At 33.5% G+C, this 12,622-nt stretch overlaps 1 protein-coding gene across 2 annotated transcripts in view; it reads left to right on the forward strand.

Annotated features, from left to right (window-relative positions):
• Nucleotides 1-12,622, forward strand: part of LOC145334707 (uncharacterized) — a 159,945-nt gene that overhangs the window by 56,406 nt on the left and 90,917 nt on the right. For both annotated transcript variants that reach the window (XM_080180284.1, XM_080180285.1), the window contains exon 5: nt 8,819-8,865. In XM_080180284.1, coding sequence (XP_080036410.1) covers nt 8,819-8,865 — 47 coding nt within the window. The remainder of the gene's footprint in view (nt 1-8,818; nt 8,866-12,622) is intronic.

The raw sequence follows: 12,622 nt of genomic DNA on the forward strand, positions 1-12,622 counted from the left end.
GGGACCGCGTCAGCCTGTTCTAGAATAGTAAGTCAATGGCCGATAAATTGATGTACTTACTCAGGGATATTATACCATAAAATCTTTCTGTAGATTACATTTAGTGGTTGAAACATTTGGACACTTAATAAACCAACCAATCAAAATACAAATACAATTCCCCACAGTTGGTAAGACAACAAATAAGAAAAAGTTATTATAAAACTTAAAGGATTAACAGGGGCTGGGGGGGGGGGGGGTGAGGGGTTGTCATGTATTGGGTTGTTCAATATAATTGTCGCCAAAATCATATTTTTTTGCTAAACATTGTAATAAAGTGAAAGGGTATCTATCTGTGTATCTGCTTAACTGATATGCTTCTTTTTTTACTTTGTAGCTTCTCATAGGTCCTAGGAAGGTTTACAACTATTTTTGGGGAGGTTACCTCCACCCTCCAAAGAGAAATCGCCCCTTGAAAAAGACCCCCCAACACAAGAAAAAATAGAATTAACTTAATGAAATTAATTCTTTTTAAATAAAAAATATTGTTGTTGAATTCAATGACCTCTCCCCATCTTAAGTGCTCCTAAAGACCTCTAGGGGCGTAGCCACTAGTACTAAATAATTATATTCTGAATTGTTTTATACAGACGAATGGACATACAGACCGTCACTGATTATAGAGTATCTGGGTTATGTATCCTTTTAATAAAGTAACAGGATATACTTTCTACATGTGTCTGTGTGTTGTGTACCAAGGGATCTCACTAACCACTGAACCGATATGGTTCTCCTTTACATGGTAGCTTCTGATAGAACCTGGTAAGGTTTATAAATATTTTTGGGGAGAGTACCACCACCCTCCAAAGAGAAATCGCCACTTAAAAAGACCCCCAACACAAGAAAAAATAGAATGAACTTAATGAAATTAATTCTTTTTAAATCTAAAATAAAAAATATTGTTGTAGAATTCAATGACCTCTCCCCATCCCAAGTGCCCCTAAAGGCCTCTAGGGGCGTAGCCACTAGTACCAAATAATTATATTCTGGATTGTTTTATACAGACGAATGGACGTACAGACAGACACTGATTGTAGAGTATCTGTGTTATGTATCCTTTTAATAAAGTAACAGGATCTAAATACATTCTACATACATGTGTCTGTGTGTACTAAGGGATCTCACTAACCACTGAACCAATATGGTTCTCCTTTACATTTTAGATTCTCATAGGACCTGGTAAGGTTTATAACTATTTGGGGGAGAGTACCACAACCGCTCTAGGAGAAATCACCCCTAGAAAATAATAAACCCCTCTTATTATTTTTTAAAAATTTTTCTTTAAAAACTGTAATTAAAAGAGGGGGTTTGACTCCCCCCAAACCCAAGGGTCCCTGGATGCCTCTAGGGGCGAAGCCGCTGCTAGTATAGTGTTCCATACTATAAAGTAGTAAGGTTTTTGTCTGAAGCTAAAGATTATAGAAATTTCGGGTCTGAATTGGTTTTACTTATCAGGAAAGCTTTATAAATATCTTGGGATGGTTTTATGCTATTTTTCTGACATTCCCCACCCACCCTAGAGGTTAGGGGCGAAGCAACTAATAGATTATACAGTAACAGCCTAAGATGATTAGTCCGGTATGGTACATAATAGACGCATGGGAAAAATGATTAGTCCGAATGCGTCGGAAACGACGCAAAAAAAAAACTTCTTTGGTATGCCACAAATCAAAAAATCTAAAAATACAAATGTCTTACAATCCCTTAAGGAAGCTGTGTTTAAAATTTCAAGTGATTCTGACGACAGGGGGGAAGTTCGGCACTAATGGGTTAAGTATGTACAATTTTTTGGTTTTTTTCATAAACACCCAAGGTATGGAAGGATTTTTACTAACAGGAGTTGACACGATACACAGGGTCGGGAGGGGGGGGGGGGGTAGATATACCACACTTTTCTGGGATCTTGCTGAGTCAAGTATCAACTGTTGGGAATATCAAAGGATGACTCCATGCAAAATTTGAGCCGGATCCGGCCAAAACCGGCCGTGAATTTTATGAAAAACAGGTTTTTTCCGGTTTTTAGGGGGTATCTGTAAATCGATTCAGCTGGAGCAAAACCGGTTAGAGGTACAAAAAATTTTACTTCACATGAAATTTAGCCAATGCAATTGCCTACAAAAATGTACTTCATTATCAACTTGATTGGACAACTCTTTCCCCTCCTAAATGTCCATTAAAACCTCGGAAACGGCAAAAATCGCCAAAAATCACGCCTTCGGCGGCAAATAACGGCTAAACGGTCAGCCGGAGGCGAATGAAACATAAATAAAGAAATTTCTGCCTCAAAAAGTTGTTCAACATCAAAGAGATGCTTGAAGTCTCTAAAACGACTCCTTCCCCTCCTTTAAGGGGAAAAACTGAAAAAACGTGATTTTCAAAAGTATGCCCACTTCGTGGGTGTGGGGGGCACTGAACCCGTCACCCCAGGGTCACCAAATATAAAGTCTAGGCGGCCCACAATGCTGAATTTTCACCAAGTGAAAGTCTTGTGTCATTATCTCTTATGAGAAAAAAGTTATTAATTAATTTAAATTTCAAATTGTGATTTTTTGATGGATTTCTTTGATGAAATGACAGGCTGGTCAATTTTTAGGCCATTTTTTGCTGTTTTCGGCCAGCCACGCCCAAACGGTTGGAGATAATCTCACGGGACCTTTTGCCCGACCTAAGCCTGGTTATTTGTAAGGTCTAAGAAATAAAAAATCCCGGATTGGATGAAGCACGACGTCGCTGCGTGCCGTCAAAAATCGCTGGTCGGCTCATTTTGCCCCCTCAAACCCTCACCTCGTGCCATTTTTCTGTGTAAAGATTATAATTATAATCTTTTGCGTAAGTCTGTTTTTTTTCCTAGACCTCACAAATAACCAGACTTAGGTTGGGCAAAAGGTCCCGTGAGATTATCTCAAACCGTTTGGGCGTGACGGCCCAAAAACCGCAAAAATTGGCCTAAAAATTGACCGGCCTGTCATTTCATCAAAGAAATCCATCAAAAAATCACAATTTGAAATTTTAATTAATTAATAACTTTTTTCTCATAAGAGATAATGACACAAGACTTTCACTTGGTGAAAATTCAGCATTGTGGGCCGCCTAGACTTTATATTTGGTGACCCTGGGGTGACGGGTTCAGTGCCCCCCACACCCACGAAGTGGGCATACTTTTGAAAATCACGTTTTTTCAGTTTTTCCCCTTAAAGGAGGGGAAGGAGTCGTTTTAGAGACTTCAAGCATCTCTTTGATGTTGAACAACTTTTTGAGGCAGAAATTTCTTTATATATGTTTCATTCGCCTCCGGCTGACCGTTTAGCCGTTATTTGCCGCCGAAGGCGTGATTTTTGGCGATTTTTGCCGTTTCCGAGGTTTTAATGGACATTTAGGAGGGGAAAGAGTTGTCCAATCAAGTTGATGATGAAGTACATTTTTGTAGGCAATTGCATTGGCTAAATTTCATGTGAAGTAAAATTTTTTGTACCTCTAACCGGTTTTGCTCCAGCTGAATCGATTTACAGATACCCCCTAAAAACCGGAAAAAAACGGTTTTTCATAAAATTCACGGCCGGTTTTGGCCGGATCCGGCTCAAATTTTGCATGGAGTCATCCTTTGATATTCCCAACAGTTGATACTTGACTCAGCAAGATCCCAGAAAAGTGTGGTATATCTAGGGGGGGGGGGTACCTACTGGAGTTGACACGATACCCAGGGTCGATAACATTCAGACAATTAAATTAAATCACTTCATAAGACAGTCTTACATTTTTGCTTATCAAATCAAAATTATAGTTATAATATTGGTTCATGATTCTTATATAGAAGTGACAGGATGTTTGTCTGTCTGTCTATATATCTGTCTGTCACAAAAGATCTCAATACCTTCTAGAATGACGTGGGACTCCTTTTGCAAGTAACATGATGTTTGTCTGTCTGTACCAAAAGTAAAAAGGTCTTGCTACACCGATATGGTTATTCTTTACAATGAAGATTCTTTTAGAGTCTTCCATCTCCCAAGAGAAATCATTCCTTCAAAACTTTTTTTCTTCCCCTCACTCGGAAAAAAAGATTTTTTTTATAAACTTTCATGCATTAAAAAAAATTAATGAGGGTTCAACCTCCCTTCCCTAGTCTTTAAAGTGCTTTAAAGACCTTTTTGGTCGTAGCCGCTAGTACCCATTACAGCGGAACTCAAAATAGATAGAGCTCTCTTAATGTGCCTAAGAAAGAATCATACGGTATAAACGGACAAACCATAAGTATTACAAAGCTTGGCTTATTAAAAAAAATTAAAAGAAACAAGCCTAAAACAAAGAGTATACTTTTAAGGGCATTAAAAAGACTTTCGTATGATGTATGAATACAAAATTAAATTGCGATCAAATTAAACCATTTTTCTTGAAAGTTAGAAAATAAACACCTTAAAATGCTTATTTTCTGATGCTTTGATTTCACAACCTTTGTTTGTAAGTTTGTTGTACTATGAATATAGTATATATTTTAATATATATACAGTTGACAATTTGTCAATATAGAAATGGAGGGGATGTGGTAAGGGGGTTGATAAGAGTTTCGTTACTATAGCCAGCTGTTAGTTTCACTTTATTGGAGTACAAGATAATCTGGTGCAACATCTAAGTACTAACGGCTTCACTCCCAACTTTTTGGGCAATACATTGTTTACAAATAATATAGCACATAGGCTTCCCCGAGTAGCAAAACTCAATCGGACCAGCCATTTTCCACACAAAATAACCTTACTACTTTTCATAAAATACTTTTTATAATATGGTAGTTTATGCTTGCTTATAAGCCTTTGCATTTTTTAATGCCTCTAGTTTGACGCGTTACTCTTAATGAAAGAAAATAGAATAATTTCAACTCATTCAAAAAGTTATTTTAATACTTTTGAAAAGTAATTCATGATATAAGCCATATAAATCTTAACAAGGTTTGCAACATCTATATTTAGCCCGTGAGAGCGAACAGACAAAGTACGTTATAGCTTAGTCTTAAATAGAAATTTCAATATGCATTTTTTAGAATGACCCAAAAAGGCATATTTTCCCTTAATAAAAGCTGACATACCTATGGAGAGAAGAACAGACGAATAATTTTGAAATATAGAGTAGCTTTACTATTAAAAAGATCACTACATACATCTTTTTATTGCCTGTTAATTTTAAAGTACTTTAAATACTTTTAAGATTCAATGATTTTTAGTGGCGGGTCTATTGTATTTTTTTTTATGTTCCTTCGCCCGTTTTTCCCTCCTTTTTATTTTTTTCTATTTTCAATCTCTCTCTTTCTCTCTCTCTCTCTGTCTCTCTCTGTCTCTTTGTCTCTCTCTTTCTCTCTCCGATAGTGGACAAAAAAATGCCACGGTCGTGGTGGTCATTCGTCTTGCGTCATATTGGAGGGTGACGCAAATTTCAGATCTCAGTTTTCGCTATTTGATTTATTATTTTTCTCTATAAGATAAAAGCGATGCTTGCTAGATTATCTAATTCGCTATAATATAAAGATAAATTTTTCTCAATCGCCAAATCTGGGGTCTGAAATTTGCGTCACCCTTCCAACCTGACGCAAGACGTATAACCGCTACGACTGTGGCATTATTTTGTCCTCTATCCTCTCTCCTATCTATCTATTTATATCGTTCTTTCTCTCATTCTCCCTTTCTCTCTCGCTTTTTCACTAAAAATTACTAAGTACATATGTAAATAATCGCAAAATGTCATAAAAAATTATGAAACTTTTTAATTACCTCTCCATTAATACATTAATGAATAAATTTTTACCAAATTACCATTCAAAGAAAGAACCATTAATTTTATCATGAATATTATTTGTATAATTAAAAATGATATTTTTATCGCTTTTGTCGCTAATTTAGAGCGTAATGAATATCTTCATGCGTAAAAATGTTTAATTCTTTTAGTATTTACTTAAAATTTGAGATAAAAAGATAATCATATGATATAAGAAAATATGATTTGGCGGTTTCCCTGAAAAAGTATTGTCTAACTCTCCCCCCCCCCCCCCTTGAAAATAAGAGGGAGTGGTTTTTGTATATTTCTTCTTTATTACTGTAGGTTAGGTTATATTTGGTACTGAATAGCCCTGCATGGTTAGAACCCTTTTAAGGATGGCTATAGGCTGCTGCTGTTGCCATAAGTTATGGCAGTATAATAAATGATAATTTTTTGAAAATAACTTTCAAACTAACATACTTTTCCTAATTTCAATGCTTTTTAAAAAATATGTTTCATTCTTTTATTATTTCCATAAAATAATAGGACACAGTAGATTTAAGTGTTTTTTGTCTTTAAGCAAGGATGTTTATGCTTAAAGGTAGCGCAGCAATAACAAGTAAATTATAATTAGCTTATCTATTATTCGATTTGTCCTACAGTCTTTCAGTGTGCAAATTTGATTTTCTCAGCTGCTATTCAAAATAGACTGTTGTTATTCTTCTAGCTTCAATAATAAGAAAATTATAGCCATTTAAGATTTTAAAAAGCAGAGATTTTTGGTGTAAAGTATAAAAAATTATAGAGCCGGCCGGATATTGAAAATGGCCGGATATCCGGCCACACCGGATATCCGGCCCAACCCTAATACCTACCATATGTAACGTTGAAGTCTCCCAATATTAAAATTTTTTTCGATTTTTTTGTCATTTCTCTTGGGAGGGTGGTGGTACCCTCCCCCAAAATAGTTATAAACCTTCCCAGGACACATGAGAATCTACCCTGTTAAGGAGAACCCGATCGGTTCAGCGGTTAGCGAGATCCTTCGGTACAGACTCACAGACAGACAGACAGACACACAGACAGACAGACAGACACACAGACAGAAAAACATCCTGTTACTTTAGTATAAGGATTCAAATAGTGACCATTAAAAGGACGTATGGAAAAACCTTAGTTATATAGAAGCTGCACTACTACTAGTAACGCATATGCTGAAATAATTCCGAGTCCAATTGTGTACAGTTTATATATTGTACATATGCTTTTATCTATTTACAAAGATTTTTTAAAAGATTTATTTCTAAAATGTATAAAGATGATTGTTAATATCTAATATTAATTAAACTTTTAAACGCGGTAATTTGTTGGTTATTTGCCCTTGTACTATTTGAAATTGAATACAATTTCTGTCTACTGGGTATCTTTAATCATTTACATTGACTAATATGATCTAATTAGAGTTGTAAAGTAATTACCCTTTGTATGTAATTAATAACGGCGGAGACCTTTAAGCGTAAAAATATGCATAAAAACATACAAAAAATTAATTTATGTTTTTATTTTTTGCCTCTTTCTTTGTCCGTCCCAGGGATCTTGGGGTATAAGACAATGATGATAAACCTTTTGTATATTCAAGTTATTGTTTGAAAAGTTTGGAAGACAAAAAACAAAATTCTATAAAAGTACACAAAGTTTTTGAGCCAACGAATAAGATTATGTGGATATGGAACTTTGGATTAAAAAAAAAAATAAAAAAAGGTTTATGGCTTTATTGAATATATATGTGTGTGTGTGCAGGGAATTAATTTTAAAACCAATTGTCCGGTCCTTATGATCCCTGAAATGTGTATAATATATAATAAAAATTATAAAACATTCCAAGTGTCAAAAGTTCAGCAATTTATTTGCCAAAATTAAAGGTTTTGTTTTGTTTGTGTTGCCTGGGTGTTGCGCAACCTTTCTACAATTATATTCTTTGGTAAACCTACATGAGTGTTATTCAGGGATTTTAAGGGATAAGACAATAAATGATAAATTTATGTACTTACCCAATAATAAGTGGACTAAGATTATGTCTTGAAACGTTTCTTGCTTGCACCAACCAATTCAAATTTATTAGAAGTATCCAAGGTATTTAAGCCATCCAATGTATACCAGAGCTGGATCTTTAAATCATTTTAGTGGTGAGCCAGATCGGGGTGAGCCAATTTTCCACCAATGAGAGCACAGCATTTTATTAAATGCCGCGCTGTGATTGGCTGAAATTCGGCTCACCCCGATCTGGCTCACCACTAAAATGATTTAAAGATCCAGCTCAGTGTAGTTTAGAGTTCTATGTTTCCTTCCTTCCTGGTATCATTATAAATAGGATTATAAAATAAAACTTCAAGTTAATTATGTATGACTAACATTTAAATATTCATTAAGATAGGTTTACCTATATATATGTAGAAATAAAGCGATTTTTTAAGGTAAATTCATCTTAAAACTTGTTATGTATAAAATTATTCTTGTTTGCTTTAAACATTACATATACAATTAATAGCTACAATTAACCATGGATCTTAAAGGATAAGATAATGGAGATAAATTGCTACACATCCTAAACGATGTTAATTATTGGTTGAAAATATTGGACACTAATACTTTGGAACCAATCGTTCAGAATACAATAAAAGTACCCAAAGTTTTTTAACCGAATATGATAACGTGGTTATAAAACTTTGGATACCAATATCCCCTCCCTTCCTGCAATTGACCTAAAGTACAGTAAGTACAAATACAAGTCGTTTTTCCGACAAAGGTCGTGCAATTAATGGGTGAATGTTACATTAATAAACTTAAAGTTCGCTTCGTGACTTTTGATAACAATTATAGAGTAGCTATACTTAATTTACTTAGGACAATAACACCCAAAAGAGTTGCAATACACATGGGAAGTAGTAAATTGCTGTTTTTTTTTAAATTGCAGTTGTAATTATTCGTATGTGTAGCCGTATATGAAACACATGTATTGATTTTGAGATGATATTTTAGGGTTTGTTCCGGACCAACACCGCCCACAAGGATTACAGAATACAGGTAAGACATTTAGGTGGTCACACTCAAGTGCCTAGTTGGGCACAGAAACCCCTCTCGTTATTATGAAATAAATTAAAAACAAGAAGGGGGGATTTTGCACAGGTACAGGCAAGGGTTAAGCATAAAAAAAACACTGCCAACCCCACCCCCCCTTATTTTCAATTTATTTCCAAAACAAGGTGGGGGTTAGTGATTGATTGACAATACCTATATGTTAGCTTGTTATAGCTGCGACAATAATGGACATATTTCTTTTTATTTGTACATAAAAAATATTTAAAAAAACCTACAAATTTTATAGTTGTTAAAAAAACGTTATAACTCATCAAAAAATATAAAAGAATGGCTCATAAATGCACCAAAATTATTCTCAATACTAATATTGTTTTAAATGCAATTTTTAGTTGCGTAGCATTTCTATTCCCCTTCCCTCAATGTGTGACTGTTGAACTGAATGATGAAATATATTATAAGAAGCAATTGTTAGGTATACAATTTTAAAATTCCATCAGAAAACAATAAAGATTTAAAACTGTAAAAAGCTTCATTGAAAAGGAGAACCATATCGGATCAGCGGTTAGCGAGATCCTTTGCTATAGACAGACACACAAACAAACATCATGTTACTTCCATATGGAGATTTATTTCTTTGCAACCCTAAACAAACAATTGTTAAGAACCTGACAGATTGACAAATGAAATTATAGAGTAGCAGAAATTGTAATGATAGTCCACAAACAAGCGCAAAAAATCTACAAATTTGGGGGAGAGCTATTTTCTCTCTCTCTCTCTCTCTCTCTCTCTCTCTCTCTCTCTCTCTCTCTCTCTCTCTCTCTCTCTCTCTCTCTCTCTCTCTCTCTCTCTCTCTCTCTCTCTCATATGTATACCTCAATTTTTCTCTAAGATCCGATTTTGAAATCAAGGTGAAAAAAATTGCAATACAAACTGAATAACTTCATAAACTATTTCGACAAAAGAGAAAATAACTAGGATGAAAACATCCAAAATTAGCACCTCTACTTTTACATAAATTATTGACTTTTTATTTTTTTGGAAGCTGTTCCAGGATTGTTTTAGGCTATGTTCTACGACCTTACTCTCACTTTAAATTGTTTAAATAAAATCCCTAGATGCTAAACGAGCGATAGTAGTGTAACTTAACTTTAAACTGCTATTTAAAAAACAACCTTAATAAAGGACAGACAAAGTAATCTTCACAAAAAAAGTCTTAAGATATAAAAATTATAAGTAATATTTCCCACGCAGCGTTATAGATGGACACTTAGACAGACGAACGGACAGATTACAATACAGAAAAGAAACTCAATAATAAAATATTCACCAAAAATATTAAAATCTCTTAAGATATTAAATCTCATTGCCAATATTTCGAGATAAACAGAAGGACGGAAATAATGTATTAACAGAGCAGATAAAATTATAGAGTTACTTTGCTACCAAAAAAAATGTGGGACATGTAGGCTAAAAAGGCCATGCATTCATACAAGTTTCGCGAGGCTAAATTTCTGCAAAAAAATTGTAAGCCCTATTGGAAAAAGCACCGAGCTTTATTCACATAAGGATAGGCATATAATAAGCTTACAGTATTTATCATAAATAATCATAATTTAAGATAGATTCTTCTGCATCTATTTATACATTAGTATGCTTTAATGATTGATAAATCAAAAATAATGAATACTTGATTTGATTAGGGCAAAATAGTTTTTTCTTCAGATCAAATTACAAACCCTTCAATCAAACATATCCATGTATTTCTAATGCATACATATAGACAGACCGACAGACATAGGAACCTATAATTTGCTAAAGATAATTAAGTGGCTGCGCTTGTGAAATTATAACCATTTAGTGTAGTTCTAAAAATACCACACAAGAGAATTAAAGAGATTTTACTAGAATAGCTGAAGAATAAAATTTTGAAAAATCTTCTATCTAATCTCTCTTTCTTTTAATTGACGCTACAATAATCTATAGATTATTTAGATAAACCTTTAGCTGTATGCCCTTTTACCTACAATTCTTAATATTCATATAAATAGCTATAGAAAGAATATTTGAATAAATCTTCAATGAATCTATCTTTAACTATTCTTCTTATCTACTATTTGTCTACAGAAAATTTTAATAAATGTTCTATCCATCTTTCTACTCTCTATTTTCTTAAAATTGACCTACACTTATTATTATCTATCTATCTATCCTATAGTTAGATAGATATATAACTCTTCTATCTATCTATTTATGAAATTTACCTTGTTGGGCTGCCATTCTGATTGTTTTTCTAACTATAGTAAGATAAATTTAATAAATCCTTTATCTATCTATCTATCTTCTTCATAGCTCCTTTCTCTAAAGCCAAGAGTCGACCAAAAATTCTCATTTTCTATTTATTGTTATTCCATACTATGAGCTTAAAATCTATCTATCTATCTAGAGAAATATAAGAATAAATCTTTTATGCATCTATCTAGCCATCTATCTATCTATCTATTTATCGATCTATCTATCTAAGGCTTGACCTAGAATTCTAACAATTATCTATCTATCTATTTCTAATGATAATTGAGATAAATCTTGTAAAATTTCTACAAATTTCCTCTCATTTAGTGACAATTTTTGACAATTGTAATTCCGATTGACGTTTATTTAATGCTGCAAAAAAATGTAGAAACAATATTCTGTTCACCTTTTTGTCGTATTTGAGTAACTACACTAGTAGAAATCGTTTTAGGATTCATCACTTTAAAAATGTCTTTTCGATAGTGACGAACTTAATTTTGATTTTGCTGTTTTTAGTTACTTTACATAAACTGCTTTAAAATTGTCTTTAATGTGTATATTATCAAGGATAAATATGTCCATAAGTACCGTTGCAACATTCAGATTAGAAACATGGGATTTTATATTTATTTTAAAAATCTTATTCTTATACTAAAGTAACAAGATTTTGTCTGTGTGTTTGTATGTTTGTACCGAAAGATCTCGCTAACCGCTGAACCTAACGGGTTCTCCTGAACAGGGTAGCTTCTAATAGGTCCCAGGAAGGTTTATAATTATTTTAGGGGAGGGTACTACCACCTTATTAGGTAAAGAATTATTTTTAAAAAAAATATTTAGATTGCTACTAGAGGCCTCTAAATAAGGAATAAGATAATACACAATATATTGTAGTATACCCCAATTATGAAAAACAATTTTACCCCTTTTCTCTACATAAAATTATGAGTGTAAAATCTAGGACTTAGCTAGTTTTATCAACCAATAAAGGTTTAATAAAAAGTCCCCAAAGTTTTCAAGACAACAAATAAGAGAACGAGCATAGAATTCAGTCTAATGTCCTTTCACTCCTTGGCTAATCTATTGTAATTTGTTTAGTCGTCTGACGGACGGTCAAACAGACACTAGTTATAGATTAGCTGCGCTACTAAAATTGTATTCTGTTGACAATATTTCCCAAGATAATAATACTTGCTGACAGACAGACGGACAGACGCTAGCGGCTAGGACACTTGTTATATGTATTTATCAATTATGTGTTTAGAAATATTCTTTAAATATTTTTAAGTTTTAATAGAAAAAATCATGTTTTATGGATGATAAATTAATATACATCCCAAATGATGATAAATAATATTACCCCTTTAAATAATTGGTCTCAAATATTGAACACTGCTAGTTTTGAACTAACCACCCCCTCCCCCATTCAAATTTTTTTTTTTAATTTAATATTTTT

Source organism: Acartia tonsa, chromosome 12 (assembly GCF_053477335.1).
Source record: "Acartia tonsa isolate MP-2025a chromosome 12, ASM5347733v1, whole genome shotgun sequence".
Lineage (NCBI taxonomy): Eukaryota > Metazoa > Arthropoda > Copepoda > Calanoida > Acartiidae > Acartia > Acartia tonsa.